The sequence below is a fragment of the Oncorhynchus kisutch genome, linkage group LG17 (genome assembly GCF_002021735.2).
Source record: "Oncorhynchus kisutch isolate 150728-3 linkage group LG17, Okis_V2, whole genome shotgun sequence".
NCBI classification, from domain to species: Eukaryota; Metazoa; Chordata; class Actinopteri; order Salmoniformes; family Salmonidae; genus Oncorhynchus; species Oncorhynchus kisutch.
Genome location: NC_034190.2, coordinates 57,567,212 through 57,586,709, shown reverse-complemented (window position 1 = coordinate 57,586,709; position 19,498 = coordinate 57,567,212). Strand labels below are relative to the sequence as shown.

The following is a 19,498-nucleotide window of genomic DNA, read 5'->3' as shown; positions in this document are numbered from 1 at the left end:
GCTCAGAACGCACCCTTGTGGGGCCCCAGAACGCACCCTTGTGGGGCCCCAGTGTTGAGGATCAGCGGGGTGGAGATGTTGTTGCCTACCCTCACCACCTGGGGGCGGCCCGTGAGGAAGTCCAGTACCCAGTTGCACAGGGCGGGGTCGAGACCCAGGGTCTCGAGCTTGATGACGAGCTTGGAGGTTACTATGGTGTTGAATGCCGAGCTGTAGTCGATGAACATCATTCTCACATAGGTATTCCTCTTGTCCAGATGGGTTAGGGCAGTGTGCAGTGTGGTTGAGATTGCATCGTCTGTGGACCTATTTGGGCGGTAAGCAAATTGGAGTGGGTCTAGGGTGTCAGGTAGGGTAGAGGTGATATGGTCCTTGACTAGTCTCTCAAAGCACTTCATGATGACGGAAGTGAGTGCTACGGGGTGGTAGTCGTTTAGCTCAGTTACCTTAGCTTTCTTGAACAGGAACAATGGTGGCCCTCTTGAAGCATGTGGGAACAGCAGACTGGTATAGGGATTGATTGAATATGTCCGTGAACACACCGGCCAGCTGGTCTGCGCATGCTCTGAGGGCGCGGCTGGGGATGCCGTCTGGGCCTGCAGCCTTGCGAGGGTTAACACGTTTAAATGTTTTACTCACCTCGGCTGCAGTGAAGGAGAGTCCGCATGTTTTCGTTGCAGGCCGTGTCAGTGGCACTGTATTGTCCTCAAAGCGGGCAAAAAAGTGATTTAGTCTGCCTGAGAGCAAGACATCCTGGTCCGTGACTGGGCTGGTTTTCTTCTTGTAGTCCGTGATTGACTGTAGACCCTGCCACATACCTCTTGTGTCTGAGCCGTTGAATTGAGATTCTACTTTGTCTCTATACTGACGCTTAGCTTGTTTGATAGCCTTGCGGAGGGAATAGCTGCACTGTTTGTATTCGGTCATGTTACCAGTCACCTTGCCCTGATTAAAAGCAGTGGTTCGCGCTTTCAGTTTCATGCAAATGCTGCCATCAATCCACGCTTTCTGGTTAGGGAATGTTTTAATCGTTGCTATGGGAACGACATCTTCAACGCACGTTCTAATGAACTCGCACACCGAATCAGCGTATTCGTCAATGTTGTTATCTGACGCAATACGAAACATATCCCAGTCCACGTGATGGAAGCAGTCTTGGAGTGTGGAATCAGCTTGGTCGGACCAGCGTTGGACAGACCTCAGCGTGGGAGCTTCTTGTTTTAGTTTCTGTCTGTAGGCAGGGATCAGCAAAATGGAGTCAGAGGGTAGATCACTGTCTATATGTTTGAGGGCAAGCTGCGTTATGAATTGGCTCTATAATTGATTGATGAGTCCTTGGGTTTGCTGGTGTGTACGTGTGTTCTTATGCATCTATGTGTTCCAATATACATCTGCGTTTGTGTCACATGTGTATTCATAGTTGCGGGAAGTAGGGATACTTTTTCCTCCCACCAAATTAGTGCACTGAGCCTTTATGACTCCAGTATGAGCTGAGATGTTTTATTTTTTATTTCCACCAAATTAGTGCACTGAGCCTTTATGACTCCTGTACGAGAGGAGAAAAACAGTTGTTAGCAGCGCCTCCCTAGTTGATGCTTCTAATTGTAACTCCATATCGAGTGTATTTATCTTACTTTTTTTTGTCTGAGTTAAGTTACATTTTAGGGTGAGTGGGAGGGAGTATGCGGGGGATGATGGTGATGGGGATGGGAGATAACGAAGTGTGTTGTGTCAGCGATCAGTCTACACGATCTCATGAGTAATTCCCCCAACGCTCTGCTCTGCCCTGTCCTGCCTCAGGGAAAAGGAGCATAGCAGAGACAGTGATCTACCCTCTGTCTCCGCTTCCTAATATAGGACATACTGCTTTCAGTATCTTCTCCGTTGTTATTTCTATATTTCCGCCTCAATATCTTTCCTCCCAATTATTTTAACTTATAGCTTTACATTTTCTAATCTTCTTCCTGTCCCTCTCTATTTTGCATTTCGTTCAGGGTCATGGTCTGTATTTGTCTTTCTTTTTCTCGTCAAGAATCCCCAGTCTCCCAGTGTCGTCAGTATATGTTATGTTACGATTTAGACTCTTGGAATTTGAGTTGTGAGTTGAGTAAGAGCATGTGAGTTAGAGAGAGAGTTGAGTGAATGAACGAGTGAGTGGGAGCTGTGAGGGGAGTGGGTAAATGGGGAATGCTAGTTCATGGCGGTGATATAGGTTCGTACCAACCTGATTAATGATCTCTGGCTCACCAGCCTGAGTTCTCCTACACCCCCATCCCCTGGGCAGCATACCCATAATTCACCTCTGAATTTAGATCATAAATCAGACATGAGATACAGAGGGGAAAAAAATGCTTCTTAAGGGATACTTGGAGATTTTGGCAATGAGGCCCTTAATCTACCTCACCAGAGTCAGATTAATTTGTGGATTCCATTTTATGTCTCTGTGTCCAGTATGAAGAAAATAATATGGCAAATAGAAAAACTGGATGGTCTTCAGAGATAGATGGGATGGGTTGAGGGTAGCTGAAGGATGGGACAAAAAACAAACAATCGATAACTATTGAAAAATATACATTGTCCGTAAAATGTATATAGTATGCATAAACTGTAACTAGAAGCATAAGTGTTGTTGTCCATTAGTTTACTCCAATTAGGGGAGAGGTGGTAGGGTTAGGTGAAAATAATAAAGGAACATATATTAACAAACATATACAATTAGATTACAATCTATCTGCAATATTAAAGCTGATCTAAAAAAAAATATGAAAAGACATTGGCTCGAATCTAGGTTGTGGCTTTAGATTTCGAGGAAATTAACAACTAAGGAAGAATCTTTAACTTCTCTAATTGACTACTCAAACTCCAAACCCCGCCCTGGTCTGTTTGGTAAGCATTCTCAGAAGCGTCAAGATGTTGTGCCTCTTGGTTTAGAAACTCTGTGATAATATACAGATGAAGTTGGAAGTTTACATACACTTAAAACTCATTTTTCAACCACTCCACAAATTTCTTGTTAACAAACTATAGTTTTGGCAAGTCGGTTAGGACATCTACTTTGTCACAATCCCAGCGGGTCAGAAGTTTACATACGCTAAGTTGACTGTGCCTTTAAACAACTTTGAAAATTCCAGAAAATGATGTCATGGCTTTAGTCTCAATGTCAACAGTGAAGATGCGACTCCGGGATGCCTGCCTTCTAGGCAGAGTTGAATATAAATATTAAGATGGGCAAAAGAACACAGACACTGGACAGAGGAAGTCTGCCTAGAAGGCCAGCATTCCGGAGTTGCCTCTTCACTATTCATGTTGAGACTGCTGTTTTGCGGGTACTATTTAATGAAGCTGCCAGTTGAGGACTTGTGAGGCATCTGTTTCTCACACTACACTAGACACTCTAATGTACTTATCGTCTTGCTCAGTTGTGCCAGGCCGGGGCCTCCCACTCCTCTTTCTATTCTGGTTAGAGCCAGTTTGCGCTGTTCTGTGAAGGGAGTAGTACACAGCATTGTATGAGATCTTCTTGCATAGAAGAGCCTTCATTTCTCAGAACAAGAATAGACTGACGAGTTTCAGAAGAAAGTTCTTTGTTTCTGGCCATTTTGAACCCACAGATGCTGATGCTCAACTAGTCTAAAGAAGGCCAGTTTTACTGCTTCGTTAATCAGGACAACAGTTTTGAGCTGTGCTAACATAATTGCAAAAGGGTTTTCTAATGATCAATTGGCCTATTAAAATGATAAACTTGGATTAGCTAACACAACATGCCATTGGAACACATGAGTGATGGTTGCTGATAATGGGCCTCTGTACGCCTATATAGATATTCCATAAAAATCCGCTGTTTCCAGCTACAATAGTCATTTACATCATTAACAATGTCTACACTGTATTTCTTGTCAATTTGATGTTATTTTAATGGACAAAAAATGCTTTTATTTCAAAAACAAGGACATTTATTAGTGACCCCAAACCTTTGAATGGTCACAAGCATTTTATTAATTTTACTAGGCAAGTCAGTTAAGAACAAATTCTTATTTTCAATGACAGCCTAGGAACAGTGGGTTAACTGCATGTTCAAGGGCAGACTGACAGATTTGTACCTTGTCAGCTCGGGGGTTTGAACTTGCAACCTTCCAGTTACTAGTCCAATGCTATAACCACTAGGCTACCCTGCCACCCCATCATGGCATCTTAGTGCTTCCCTAAAGGTCATTTAGGTGGAAATGCCAATCAATTAAAACAAAACATTGTTGACCTTCTGACCTATTACTTTGACACATGTAATCCCTCTGCAGTCAGTCTTGTCACCATGGTAGCTGCCTTGGCCATAATGGCCTTGCTGTATAAGTGTATTATCTGCAAGGAGGTGTTAATAAGTTTTTCACCCCCCCCACCTTTTTTTTACACAGGCATAGGAAGTCTGCTTTGTAAAAAATTAAGTATACTTTTACATCACTGAAACTTTGGTTGTAAACACTTTTTTTTTTATCATGGAGGTGACCAAGAACCTGATGGTCACTCTGACAGAGCTCCAGAGTTCCTCTGTGGAGATGGGAGAACCTTCCTGAAGGACAATCAACTTTGCAGCACACCACCAATCAGGCCTTTATGATAGAGTGGCCAGATGGAAGCCACTCCTCACTGCCATTGCCATTTGGCTTTTGCCAAATGGCACCTTAAGGACTCTCAGACCATGAGAAACAAGATTATTTTCATTATGGGATATTGTGTGTCGACTGATGAGGATTTTTTTTTTTATTACATTTTAAATAAGGCTGTAACGTAACAACATGTGGGAAAAGTCAAGGGGTCTAAACTTTCCGAATGCACTGTACATGCAGGCAGAAAGACATATTCAGAAAGAAAAGATAATGAGCTAATTATTACATAGCAGAAATCATGGCAGCAACAACTAGGAGAGGAAATACGTTTTGAGGGAAGGAATGGAGAAATGGGTGAGAAGAGCCGAAATGTCTAACAAGGGGGGAAATATGGAATGAGAAGATGATTTATGAACAGCAGTGTGAGAGATAATAATAATGGCTATAGAGAATAAATTAATATTAAGAGCGGCCATGCGAGATGATTACGCGTTATTCAGTTTAACTGTCCCTGTCACAACACAAGCAACATGAAGACTCGTATCTAAATAATGATATTCCCACAGAGGCCTAAAGTTTAGTCAAGGATTGCCTAGTATTGATTATCACATTTTAGAAAGATCCAGTAAGAAATAGGAGAAAGCAATAGCTCATCACGTTTTTGTAAATGTTAAGTTTATTACGATAGCTTTTTGCATTTTTCTCCACACTCAAAAACAGCCTCCCTTATTGAACACCAAATGTATTTAATTTATCTCAACTGTTTTGAATGTATTGATTTTGGCTTGCCCAGCGGCTTTGTGTGACACTGAGATAAGACATCAAATAAGTGATGAACAAAGCAAGCATAAGCTTCTTTAAATTTTTTTTTTTTTTACAGTTGTTTTCAAATCTTGAAGCCAAATTCTCTTCTCCTTTCACTTCCTTCTCCTTTCATACCTACTTTCCACACTTTTAATATTTCTCATTCACTCTAGATAAATTGAATCACATCCTGTTAATACTGTTTATTCAGCACACAGACACAGACACACACAGACACAGACACACACACACTGTAACTGTCTGTGTGTGTTGTATGGACATTGTCGCCTGCTTGATTGATGGGACCAATTATTCGTCTACATTAATGAAAGTGGTATCTACGATGCTGTGACACTAATGAGCAGTGGCATCAATTGGTCCTGATGGATGCGCTGCTTGTGTCACCTATCTTCAGACACGTCCAGGGATATCTGAGCCCCTCCAGGTGGTATTCCAATAAGCCCCTGTTTAGCCCCTTTCATTTAAACTCCTGTAAAAGAAAGGGATCATTCTGTAAAAGAAAGGGAAGAAAGTGAGGAATGCCCTCTTTGGCTTGCCAACTTGACTCTTCCAGTCCACTGCCTGGGCATGCCTCTGTTGCTTTGCCAAAGTCTGTGGGAAGCTGCACTGTAAAAAGTGGGAAAGTGCTGGTTTTCATCTGAAGTGCTTTTACTGACTGGAATGAGTAAAAATTACGCTTTGGTTCGTTCAACTTATTTTATTCAAACTGTCTGAAATCCAATAATGAATTTGTCAGATCAACGTGGTTCTAAATTGCTTTCAGCACTTGCTACTTGAATAGCAGTGGGGGCAATTTCGGGGTGGCAGAATCATATATTGGGTTTTAACAAAAAACATTTTTTTTCCAATTGAGAAAACAAATTTACTTGGTTGATCCAAAAATGTATTGTTTACAGTGTGGTTCGTGCTCCAATGTTTTCCTTAAAAATAATTTGCAGAGCAGGTTCCCAGACCTGAGACTATTTGCACCTGTATTAGTTTGACAGCCCCATGTGGTTGGATAATAACATGGGGTTCATACGCTTCATATCACTCAGTATTTTATTTCTCTTTTCCTTCTGGGTGTGTATTGAGATCATTTTCTGCCTGGCTGGTCCGTGTTCCCGGCTCCAGAGAAAGACTGGCTCAGAGGAGGCACATCCCACAGTGTACGAAAAACAACAATGAATCCAGTCCAATTTCAGACAACACTGAGGACAGAAAAAGAAATGTGAAAGAGCAATGGGGAGAGAAAAGCACAGAAAGAAACCAATGGGGAAACAAACGTGACCTGGCTATGACCTTTCATCAATGGACTGGGACAAGATGAGAGCCACACTTCACATTATGACCAGATGACCTTGCATTTCAAACAGATCGTTTTAGTTTTACACATGAATTCCCTTATATGCTCACTGCACGGTGAAAAGGGAAATGCAATATACATATCAGTACATTGTGTTCCCAACCGTGACTAGTGAACATTGCCATAAACATGAATAGCACAACCTTTCACCTACTTTTCTATGCAGGATATCCAGGGGTGTCATGCATCCATTATTTTAGAGGGGCCACGAAGTACTTAAGTATGAAGAAGTTGGAGAATATTATTTTTTTCAAGCACCTGCAATCCAGAACCATAATCATTATGCCTAATTTTGTGTAAAAAAATGTACATTTTTCTACATAGGCTATCTAATCATACCTCTTTACCTGTTCAATTGTCATTCTGACCGTTCCTAAATCACTCAATATACTGCACTAACATGCCTAGAATATTCCATCCAAATGACAACACCATACATGATATCATAACACACATCGTCAATACAGGCACATGTCATGGCATCATAACAAATGCACAAATATCATGATAATATCTTAATTAAGGTGCTACTGTACATATAAACCAAGTATTTTTCTGCATATCGAAGCATAACTGTATCCTTCTGACTGGTGGTTCTTTTTCTTAAGAAACTACAATGGCTTGTGAAAGTATTCACCCCCTTGGCATTTTTCCTATTTTGTTGCCTTACAACCTGAAATTAAAATGTATTTTTGGGGCAGTTTGTATCATTTGATTTACACAACATTTACACACTTTGAAGATGCAAAATATATTTTTTATTATGAAACAAACAAGAAATAAGACAAAAAAGCATGTATAACTATTCACCCCCCCAATCCCCCAAATTCAATACTTTGTAGAGCCACCTTTTGCAGCAATTACAGCTGCAAGTCTCTTGGGGTATGTCTCTATAAGCTTGGAACATTTAGCCACTGGGATTTTTGTCCATTCTTCAAGGCAAAACTGCCCCAGCTCCTTCAAGTTGGATGAGTTCCACTGGTGTACAGCAAATCATACCACAGATTCTCAATTGGACTGAGGACTGGGTTTTGACTATGCCATTCCAAGACATCTAAATGTTTCCCCTTAAACCGCTCAAGTGTTGCTTTAGCAGTATGCTTAGGGTCATTGTCCTGCTGGAAGGTGAACCTCCATCCCAGTCTCAAATCTCTGGAAGACTTGAGAGGTTTCTCTCAATAATTTCCCTGTATTTAGCGCAATCCATCATTCCTTCAATTCTGACCAGTTTCCCAGTCCCTGTCGATGAAAAAATCCCCACAGCATGATGCTGCCATCACCATGCTTCACTGTAGGGATGGTATTCTTGGGGTGATGAGAGGTGTTGGGTTTGTGCCAGACATAGCGTTTTCCTTGATGGGCAAAAAGCTCAATTTCAGTCTCATCTAACCAGAGTACCTGTTCCATATGTTTGGGGAGTCTCCCACATGCCTTTTGGCGAACAACAATGTTTGCTTATTTTTTTCTGGCCACACTTCTGTAAAGCCCAGCTCTGTGGTGTGTACAACTTAAAGTGGTCTTATGGACAGATACTCCAATCTCCACTGTGGAGCTTTGCAGCTCCTTCAGGGTTATCTTTGGTCTATGTGTTGCATCTCTGATTAATGCACTCCTTGCCTGGTCCGTGAGTTTTGGTGGGTGGCCCTCTCTTGGCAGGTTTGTTGTAGTGCCATTTTCTTTCCATTTTTTAAATAATGGATTTAATGGTGCTCTGTGGGATGTTCAAAGTTTTGGATATTTTTGTTATAACCCAAACCTTCTCCACAATTTTGTCTCTGACCTGGAGAGCTCCTTTGTCTTCATGGTGCCACTTGCTTGGTGGTGCCCCTTGCTTAGTGGTGTTGCAGACTCTGGGGACTTTCAGAACAGGTGTATATATCTGAGATCATGTGACAGATCATGTGACACTTAGATTGCACACAGGTGGACTTTATTTAACGAATTATGTGACTTCTGAAGGTAATTGGTTGCACCAGATCTTATTTAGGGGCTTCATAGCAAGGGGGTGAATACATATGCATGCACCACTTTTCCGTTTTGTTTTTTGTAGAATTTTTTAAAAGTTATTTGTTTCATTTCACTTCACCAATTTTGACTATTTTGTGTATGTTCATTACATGAAATCCAAATAAAAATCAATTTAAGTTACAGTTTGTAATGCAACAAAATAGGAAAAACACCAAAGGGGGTGAATACTTTTGCAAGGCACTGTAAATATGCTTCCCTGCATCTCTGCTAAAATCTGGGTAATAGATTGAAAGGAATGTGAGTCTTATTCAGTACATTTAGTAGTGGATTACTTTTCTAATGTAGCAACCTTGCCAACAGGCATGCCGGCTAAGATAGTTAGGCAAGGTTCTCTACTTGATTGATTGCCTGAATTGGATTGGTTGCTAGATATGAAGTTGGGAGATTGGGAACTTATATAGCTGGCTAGCTAAAGCCAACTTCATAAAATTGCTACAGTAGGTGGCTAGTATTACAGAGAAATAATAAAACATTGTTTTATTTTATTCATCAAAAATGAATTAATAGGCTACATAGCTTGATCAAATTCATTTAAAAACATACATCTTGCAAGTCCTTCCCATCACCGGCAGCTAAAACACAATCAAACGCTACACTCTCTCTCCTCCTCCACTGACGATACTCTCTCTCTCAGATATGCTAGCGTCCAGCCTAGCATATCTTGCTCCTTTGTGCACCTGGGAAGGAACCACATACTAGGGAGAATAGAGGGGGGGTTCCAGTCAGTGTGCCTCCTACCTAAAATACTGTTGAGAGATCTTTTTATAAATAATTCTGATTAACCGTGGGCTTAAAAATGAAGTTTAGTAGTTAGTTGAACACAAAAAACAAAACAATATCTGAGGGGGCACATGCCCTTGTGTTCCCTATGGGAATGACGCCACTGGTAATATCGAAGATCTTCTGCACCTGTCTTAGATGAAGCAAGTCTTAGATGATTTTCTATCTTATATGCATTCCTTAACTCAGGCTGTCATCTGATCACTGCATTTATCGTTAGTGAGAGTAAGGAGATTGAGTTTACAGGACTAGACAATCCCTTGGGTTCCAGCTTGAAAACAAAACGAACATAACCTGGCTGTAGTGAATTATTCAGTCTGCAAGTTATTCTCTCTGCACTCTGCCAGGCAGGAATCTTGTAAGCTCCTCTCCCTCCCTGAACGGGAGTAGCCAAGCGGGTGACAGAGCAGAAATGAGAGGAGATTATGATTTATGTTGCATGATTTCCTGAGAAGAGAAGGCTGGTCACTGAGGTGAACTCTACCCGGTGTGCCATGCCGGTTGTTTTAATCCACATGTTCCTATTTTGTGCAATCCCCCAACACCTGCTGTAAATCAAGTCCTGCCTTCGTGACATAATCATGAGGGGGGTGACTCAGCCCTCTGGACAGAGAGAGAAAGGCAGAGCCATCCCACTGGGCACAGACATCAGTTCAACTTCTAGGTTTGATTTACATTTAGTTGAGTTGTCAAAACTAACTGTGAATTCAACAACAAATGTCACCATATCATTGGATTTAGGATAAAAGTTTGGTGAAAAGAGTAAATGCCTTTAATCAAATCAGTTTTCCACAGTGATTCAACACCATCACATACATTTTTTGGTTGAAATAATGTGGAAAAATGTTGATTCAACCAGTTTTTGCCCAATAGGGTAACTGTTTCCTTGAACCCTAACAAGGACCTGCTGGAGAGAGCAGAGACAGGACAGGCAGAGAGAGAGAGAGAGAGAGAGAGAGAGAGAGAGAGAGAGTGAAAATGGAGTGAGAGAGAGAGAGAGAGGCAGAGGGGAAAAAGGAATTGGGTGAGGACGAACAGCACAGATGGGTGAAATGGCATGAACATTAAGCTGCATCAGGGTTGGACTTTCAGAAAGCTATTGCTCTCAGAAAAAGGCTTTACAAACTGTAAACTTCTGCACTGTTAATTTGGTATTCAAATGAATGAGGAGTTATCTTGAGTGACAGTGTACTGCTTCTGTATCTCTGAGACAGTATGGTATAGGGTAGACTAGTGAAACAGGTAAAGCTGCCTGCATGTTCAATGCCTTAAAACAGCTTTATCACAGTGATGTACTTCATAAGTGATGTACTGCCTTCTTTGTTCATCACATAGAGGTACATTTGAAGTCGGAAGTTTACATACACTTAGGTTGGAGTGATTAAAACGTGTTTTTCAATCACTCCACAAATTTCTTGTTAACAAACTATAGTTTTGATTATTTCACTTACAATTCAGTGTATCACAATTCCAGTGGGTCAGAAGTTTACATACACTAAGTTGACTGTGCCTTTAAACAACTTGGAAAATTCCTGAAAATGATGTCATGGCTTTAGAAACTTCTGATAGGATAAATGACATCATTTGAGTCAATTGGATGTGGACCTGTGGATGTATTTCAAGGCCTACTTTCAAACTCAGTGCCTCTTTGCTTGACATCATGGGAAAATCCAAAGAAATCAGCCAAGACCTCAGAAAAAAATGGTAGATCTCCACCAGTCTGGTTCATCCTTGGGAGCTAAACAGCTGAAGGTACCATGTTCATCTGTACAAACAATAGTACGTAAGTATAAACACCATGGGACCATGCAGCCATTATACCGCTCAGGAAGGAGACGCGTTTTGTCTCCTAGAGATGAACGTATTTGGTGCAAAAAGTGCAAATCAATTCCAGAACAACGGCAAAGGACCTTGTGAAGATGCTGGAGGAAACAGGTACAAAGTATCTATATCCACAGTAAAACGAGTTCTATATCGACCTAACTTGAAAGGCTGCTTAGCAAGGAAGAAGCCAGTGCTCCAAAACTGCCATAAAAAAGCCAGACTACGGTTTGCAACTGCACATGGGGATGACATCGTACTTTTTGGAGAAATGTCCTCTGGTCTGATGAAAGAAAAGTAGAACTGTTTGGCCATAATGACCATTGTTATGCTTGGATGAAAAAGGGGGAGGCTTGCAAGCCGAAGAACATCATCCCAACTGTGAAGCATGAGGGTGGCAGCATCATGTTGTGGGGGTGCTTTGCTGCAGGAGGGGCTGGTGCACTTCACAAAATAGATGGCATCATGAGTATTGAAAAGGATGTGGATATATTGAAGCAACATCTCAAGACATCAGTCAGGAAGTTAAAGCTTTGTCGCAAATGGGTCTTCCAGATGGACAATGACCCCAAGCATACTTCCAAAGTTATGGCAAAAAGGCTTAAGGACAACAAAGTGAAGGAATTGGGGTGACAATCACAAAGCCCTGACCTCAATCCCATAGAAAATTTTTGGACAGAACTGAAAAAGCGTGTTTGAGCAAGGAGGCCTAGAAATCTGGCTCTGGCAGGAGGAATGGGCCAAAATTTACCCAACTTATTGTGGGAAGTTTGTGGAAGGCTACCCAAAACATTTGATCCAAGTTAAACAATTGAAAGGCAATGCTACCAAATACTAATTGAGTGTATGTAAACTTCTGACCCACTGGGAATGTGATGAAAGAAATAAACCTGAACTAAATCATTCTCTCTACTATTATTCTGACATTTAACATTCTTAAAATAAAGTGGTGGTTCTAACTGACCAGGGAATTTTTGCTAGGATTAAATGTGAGGAAGTGTGAAAAATTGAGTTTAAATGTATTTGGCTAAGGTGTATGTAAACTTCCGACTTCAACTGTAGTTATGGCTGAGGACTTTCACCACCACAAAACACTGGGCTAGGTGGATGAAGAACACACTCTCTCAGCTTGTCCCATGACCCCCGTGATTGACAGCTCCACTATAAAGGCAGAGCTGATAAGCCACCAGGGTACACTTTAGAGAAGGTCAGACACATCTGTGCTAAATGGTGCATGTGCCTGCCTCTGTGTGTGTGCTTGGTGTATCCATCTGGTAGTGTGTGTACTTGGTGTGCCTGTCTGTGTGGCAGTATGAATGCACGGTGTGCCTGTGTGTGTGTGTGTGTACTTGGTGTGCCTGTGTGTGTGGAAGATCATGAACAACAGAGCAAGAAAACGGATATCACTATATTCACTCTTTTATTCATATATAGCAAAATGAGATGGAACTATTTATTTTCAAAACATTTATAAAGCAGAGCCATCTATACAGTATATAACTCTTAGATAAAGCAGAAATAAGCCTCCATTTTCCATAACAGAACTCAGACATCACCATTGGCATAGAGCACAGTAGTTACAGTAAGCTGCAGGGGTACATCACGAGCAAATACTTAGATAAACGGGATGAATACGTACACACTGGACACAGATGTAATTTCAACATCTAGTTTTGATATACATTTGCTTGAAATGTCAACTATTGTGAATTCAATGTGACATGTCACCATGTCATTAGATTTAGGTTAAAAGCTACGTGAAAAATATTTTAAATGCCCTTACGTTGATGACTTTTTGCAAATGCAATGAGTTTTCCGTGTTGATTTAACAACATCACATAGATTTTTTTTGGTTGAAATGACGTGAAAACAATTGATTTAACCAGTTTTTGCCCAGTAGGTAAGTACCATGGTTCAGGGATGGGATCTCATTCGATGTACTGTGGCATATTGAGGTGCGTGACACACCTTCCTTATCCACGAAGAATTTCACTGTACTATTTACACCTGTTGTATCCTGTGCATGTGGGGAATAAACTTTGAAACTCCAAACTATATTGAAGGCTACAAGGCGTTTGTTGGTGCATACTAAGCTGTGGAACCTGCACACCTGAGTGTTACTAATCAAAGCCTGCCGGCAGCGTTGAAGAGCGGTATGCGTGTTCATACTGCGCCCACTTTCAGTTCAGGAATTTGATTATCGTTATTCAAAGAATTAAAGCATTACTCATTATTTTGATTTAGGATTCCAGACTTAAACATTTAGGCTACGCTGTGCTACTGTTGACTACATTCACCTCATATGCAAGCTATCTTTGGGGAGAAAAACATAACTTTCGTGTTCTAATTAGGATCACATTCAAACCATCACCATGGCAATGGCTGGGAAAGTGGTAATAGATTTGTGCCTAGATATCCTGAGCATAGCCTTGTACAACAAACTGTTACTCTGTCATTAATGCACTTAAAACAGTGCCATTGGAAAGTATTCAGACCCCTTGACTTTTTCCACATTTTGTTCGGTTACAGCCTTATTCTAAAATGGATTAAATTGTTTTTTCCCCCCTCAATCTACACACAATACTCCATAATGACAAATTAAAAACTGTTTGTCAGACATTTTTGCAAATGTATACAAAAAACTGAAATATCACATTTAACATAAGTATTCAGACCCTTTACTCTGTACTTTGTTGAAGCACCTTTGGCACTGATTACAGCCTCGAGTCTTCTTGGGTATGACGCTACAAGCTTGTCACACCTGTATTTGGGGAGTTTCTCCCATTCTTTTCACCAGATCCCCTTGAGCTCTGTCAGGTTGAATGAGAGCGTCGCTGCACAGCTATTTTCAGGTCTCTTCGATTGGATTCAAGTCCGGGCTCTGGCTGGGCCACTCAAGGACATTCAAGGACATTCCGGAAGCCACTCCTCAGTTGTCTTGGCTGTGTGCTTAGGGTCGTTGTACTGTTGGAAGGTGAACCTTCGCCCCAGTCTGAGGTCCTGAGTGCTCTGGAGCAGGTTTTCATCAAGAATCTCTCTGTACTTGGCTCTATTAATCTTTCCCTTGATCCTGGCTAGTCTTCCAGTCCATGCTGCTAAAAAACATCCCCACACCATGATGCTGCCACCACTGTGATTCACTGTAGGGATGGTGCCAGGCTTCCTCCAGACGTGACGCTTGGCATTCAGGCCAAAGAGTTCAATCTTGGTTTTCGTTCAGACTACAGAAGCTTGTTTCTCATGGTCTGAGAGTCCTTTAGGGGCCTTTTACTGAGGAGTGGCTTCCGTCTGGCCACTCTACCATAAAGGCCTGATTGGTGGAGTGCTACAGAGATGGTTGTCTTACTGGAAGGTTCTCCCATCTCCACAGAGGAACTCTAGAGCTCTGTCAAAGTGACCATCCTCCGATTGCTCAGTTTGGCCAGGCCGCCAGCTCTAGGAAGAGTCTTGCTGGTTCCAAACTTCTTCCATTTAAGAATGATGTGTTCTTGGGGGACCTTCAATGGTGCAGAAATGTTTTGGTATCCTTCCCCAAATCTGTGCCTCGACATAATCCTGTCTCGGAGCTCTGTGGACAGTTCCTTCGACATCATGGCTTGGTTTTCGCTATGACAAGCACTGTCAACTGTGAGACCTTACATAGACAGGTGTGTGTCTTTCCAAATCATGTGCAATCAATTGAATTTACCACAGGTGGACTCCAATCATGTCGTAGAAACATATCAAGGATGATCAATGGAAGCAGGATACACCTGAGTTTAATTTTGAGTCTGATATCAAAGGTTCTGAATACTTATGTAAATAAGGTATGTTTTCTATTTATTTTTAATACATTTGCAAAAATGTCAAAATCTGTTTTCACTTTGTCGTTATGTGTTATTGGGTGTAGATTGACGAGGACAAAAATTACAACGACCCTAAGCACAAAGCCAAGACAACGCAGGTTGTGGATCGGGACAAGTCTCTGACAAATAAATTTGATTTTGATTTGAGTGGGCCTTCCCTCTGTCCAGGAGAATACACTTATTTCCCCTCCTTTGTCCTAAAAAAATAATCTGGTCGATTTCCTGCATCCACTTTAAATCGACTTTTCTTCTTTCAATGTGTTTGATTAATTGGAACCGCGTGATCAATTTCTGACTCACTGTCTCCATTTCTGAAATGTTCGCCATTCTCCATGGTACACAACATATTGTAAAGACACTCAGTGGCAGTGTGGTGTAAACTACACCCAGGTTAGCTACAGTGCTCTCTCCATGCTTCAGAGTCCATATTGTGTCCATAGTTCTCTGTTTTGTAATACAGCATTAATTTCATACAAGCCTCTTAAAACATTATTATTTCAAATAAAACACTGTTATTAAAGGTAAGTTAAATCACAGTTAGATAAAAGCCTCAGTAGGAAAGATATTGGTTACTTGACCAATTGACGCCATGTGTGTAGTGATGTGATACATCCAAATTATTCCAAAACCAGCCCTACAAAATACAGTTGAAGTCAGAAGTTTACATACACTTAGGTTGGAGTCATTAAAGTTCGTTTTTCAACCACTCCACAAATTTCTTGTTAACAAACTATACTTTTGGCAAGTCGGTTAGGACACCTACTTTGTTAGGACATACTTATATTTCACCGTATCACAATTCCAGTGGGTCAGAAGTTTACATAACCTAAGTTGACTGTGCCTTTAAACATCTTGGAAAATTCCCAAAAAGGATGTCATGGCTTTAGAAGCTTCTGATAGGCTAATTGACATCATTTGAGTCAATTGGAGGTATACTTGTGGATGTATTTCAAAGCCTATTTCCAAACTCAGTGCCTCTTTTTAAAAGAAATCAGCCAAGTCAGCGCAAAACAAATTGTAGACCTCCACAAGTCTGGTTCATACTTGGGAGCAATGTCCAAAAGCCTGAAGGTACCACGTTCACGTTCATCTGTACAAACACCATGGGACCACGCAGCCGTCATACCGCTCAGGAAGGAGACGCGTTCTGTCTCCTACAGATGAATGAAATTCGGTGCCGAAAGTGCAAATCAATCCCAGAACAACAGCAAAGGACCTTGTGAAGATGCTGGAGGAAACGGGTACAAAAGTATCTATATCCACAGTAAAACGAGTCCTATATCATCATGAGCTGAAAGGCCGCTCAGCAAGGAAGAAGTCGCTGCTCCAAAACTGCCATAAAAAAGCCAGACTACGGTTTACAACTGCACATGGGGACAAAGATCGTACTTTTTGGAGAAATGTCCTCTGGTCTGAATAAACAAAAATATAACTATTTGGCCATAATGACCATCGTTATGTTTGGAGGAAAAAGGGGGACGCTTGCAAGCTAAAGAACACCATCCCAACTGTGAAGCACAGGGGTGGCAGCATCATGTTGTGTTGGTGCTTTGCTGCAGGAGGGACTGGTGCACTTCACAAAATATTGTCATCATTAGGAGGGAAAATGATGTGGATATATTGAAGCAACATCTCAAGACATCAGTCAGGAAGTTAAAGCTTGGTCGCAAATGGGTCTTCCAAATAGACAATGACCCCAAGCATACTTCCAAAGTTGTGGCAAAACGGCTTAAGGACAACAAAGTCAAGGTATTGGAGTGGCCATCACAAAGCCCTGACCTCAATCCTATAGAAAGTGTGTGGGCAGAACTGAAAAAGCATGTGCGAGCAAGGAGGCCTACAAACCTAACTCAGTTACACCAGCTCTGTCAGTTGGAATGGGCCAAAATTCATCCAACTTGTTGTGGGAAGCTTGTGGAAGGCTACCCGAAATATTCTACCCAAGTTAAACCATTTAAAGGCAATGCTACTAAATACTAATTGAGTGTATGTAAACTTCTGACCCACTGGGAATGTGATGAAAGAAATAAAATATTAAATAGATCTCTCTACTATTATTCTGACATTTCACATTCTTATAATAAAGTGGTGATCCTAACTAACCTAAGAAAGGGAATTTGAACTAGGATGAAATGTCAGGAATTGTGAAGAACTGAGTTGAAATGTATTTGGCTAAGGTGTATGTAAACTTCTGACTTCAACTGTGTTGCTGTAATTGGTCAGGAGTTGGCATACTAGATCAGCCTATAGGGCTCAACCCCACAGCAGATCATCCATGAACTGTAACTGCCATCTGTTGCTCTTCTTCACAATATCACATCTTCTCTCAGCATTTCATTAACATTCACAGTTCAAGCAGAGCATTTAAATTTTTTAATGACCAGACATTTTGTTTTTATCAATACTCTTTCCAGGCATTAGTTCCTCAGCAGATAATAAATGGTTCATTTGATTACCATTCCCTGTATCCCAAAAAAAGAATTGGATAACACCGCCCCTTCCACTTTACTGCCGCGTCATGTCCCCTAATCTTATGCACTGGCTTTACGATTATTACATACAATTCGTGAAAACGCATTAAAGATAAATATACATACACGTATTTGTGTATGTGGATGAATTTACTTCTGCCAGATGCCTTTTATTATGTTTTTGCCCTTGAAACACCATTGCTCTTTTTCCCATTGAAGACCAATTAAAAAGCTTACAATGTTCAAAAACTGAGGGGAAGTCACTTCCAGTTTTTTGCCTCCAACTTCAAAGATACGTGTTCTGATCGTCATCATATAATTTTATAAACTACTGTGTGGTTAAAACCGAGTAGCATTGATAGTTCTATAAAAATCTGAATGTACATAGATGTTACATTATTTACAGCGTTAAAGACTATTACATCCAACACTTCATCTTTCTTTCTATTAATCATACCAATATCACATTTTGGATATGTTCTGTGTGTGTAGCCTATGTAGCACAACGTGTCAGCGATTCAAAGTGCCAGAGTCCCCATCAAGCCCATATTTAGTCCTGCCGAGTACTAGAATACATACATTGCAGTTCTGAAATGGAATGTTATCAGGGGTGTGGTTCTGTCAGTAGACGGTCTCCTTGATGATGTTGGAGGAGAAGGTGTGGTTACTGCAGATGCTGATGGAGTGTCTGGTCAGAGGACGTCTCTGTTTCTTGCGACGACATGGTAGGCAGAGGCAGCGGAGCGTGTTGAAGAAGATCTCCCGGTAGTTGGCTGAGACCAGGTTGTAGAGGACTGGGTTGATGGCTGAGCTCACATAGAAGAGGACGTTGGTCACCATGAAGAAGTAGTGGTAGTAATCATACCCTTCCCTGTCGGGGAGGTGGAGGGAGGGGAGCACAGGGAGGAACAATCAGTGGTTTTCATTGATTGATGCAATACTGAAAAGCTTCATATCACCAACATGTATGCCAATTCATGTGTCATTGTAAATTTAAATAATTGTTTGCCAATAGTTTTCCTCTTTATTAACCACAACTGTTAACAAAATGTACTTCTACTGTCCTCTCCAAGACAAATGTGTTTAAATTGAGCATTAGGTCTCAGATGATAGAGGGGTGAAGTAAACCATTGAAGAATGTCAGATGGGAAAACTTGTTTACAGAAGGCTTACACGCCGAGTGTACAAAACATAAGGAACACCTGCTCTTTCCATGACAAACTGACCAGGTGAAAGCTATAATCCCTTATTGATGTCACCTGTAAAATCCACTCCAATCAGTGTAGATGAAGGAGAGAAGACAGGTTAAAGAAGGATTTTTAAGCCTTGAGACGATTGAGACATGGATTGTTTATGGTGTGCCGTTCAGAGGGTGAGCGGGCAAGACAAAATATTTATGTGCCTTTGAACTGGGCCTGGTAGTAGGTGCCAGGCGCACTGGTTTGTGTGTGTCAAGAACTGCAATGCTGCTGGGTTTTTCACGCTCAACAGTTTCCCGTGTGTACCAAGAATGGTCCACTATCCAAAGGACATCCGGCCAACTTGATACAACTGTGGGAAGCATTGGAGTCAACATAGGCCAGCATCCCTGTGGAACGTTTTCGACACCTTGTAGAGTCCATGCCTGACGAATTGAGGCTGTTCTGTGGGCAAAAGGGGGTGCAACTCAATATTAGTAAGGCATGCCTAATGTTTTGTACACTCAGTGTATATATATATACACAACCACCTTCTCCATCTGTGAAGTTTTATTTGAATCCTTTCTGGGACGTGCTTCCTTAG

At 41.3% G+C, this 19,498-nt stretch overlaps 1 protein-coding gene across 1 annotated transcript in view; it reads right to left on the bottom strand.

The window, feature by feature from the left end:
- Window positions 1–17,595: 17,595 nt before the first annotated feature.
- LOC109907967 (neurotensin receptor type 1-like) overlaps window positions 17,596–19,498 on the bottom strand; it is a 45,780-nt gene continuing 43,877 nt past the window's right edge. Inside the window, exon 4 of the mRNA XM_020506285.2 lies at window positions 17,596–18,587. Within this exon, the coding sequence (XP_020361874.1) occupies window positions 18,338–18,587 (250 nt within the window). The 3' untranslated portion in view covers window positions 17,596–18,337. The remainder of the gene's footprint in view (window positions 18,588–19,498) is intronic.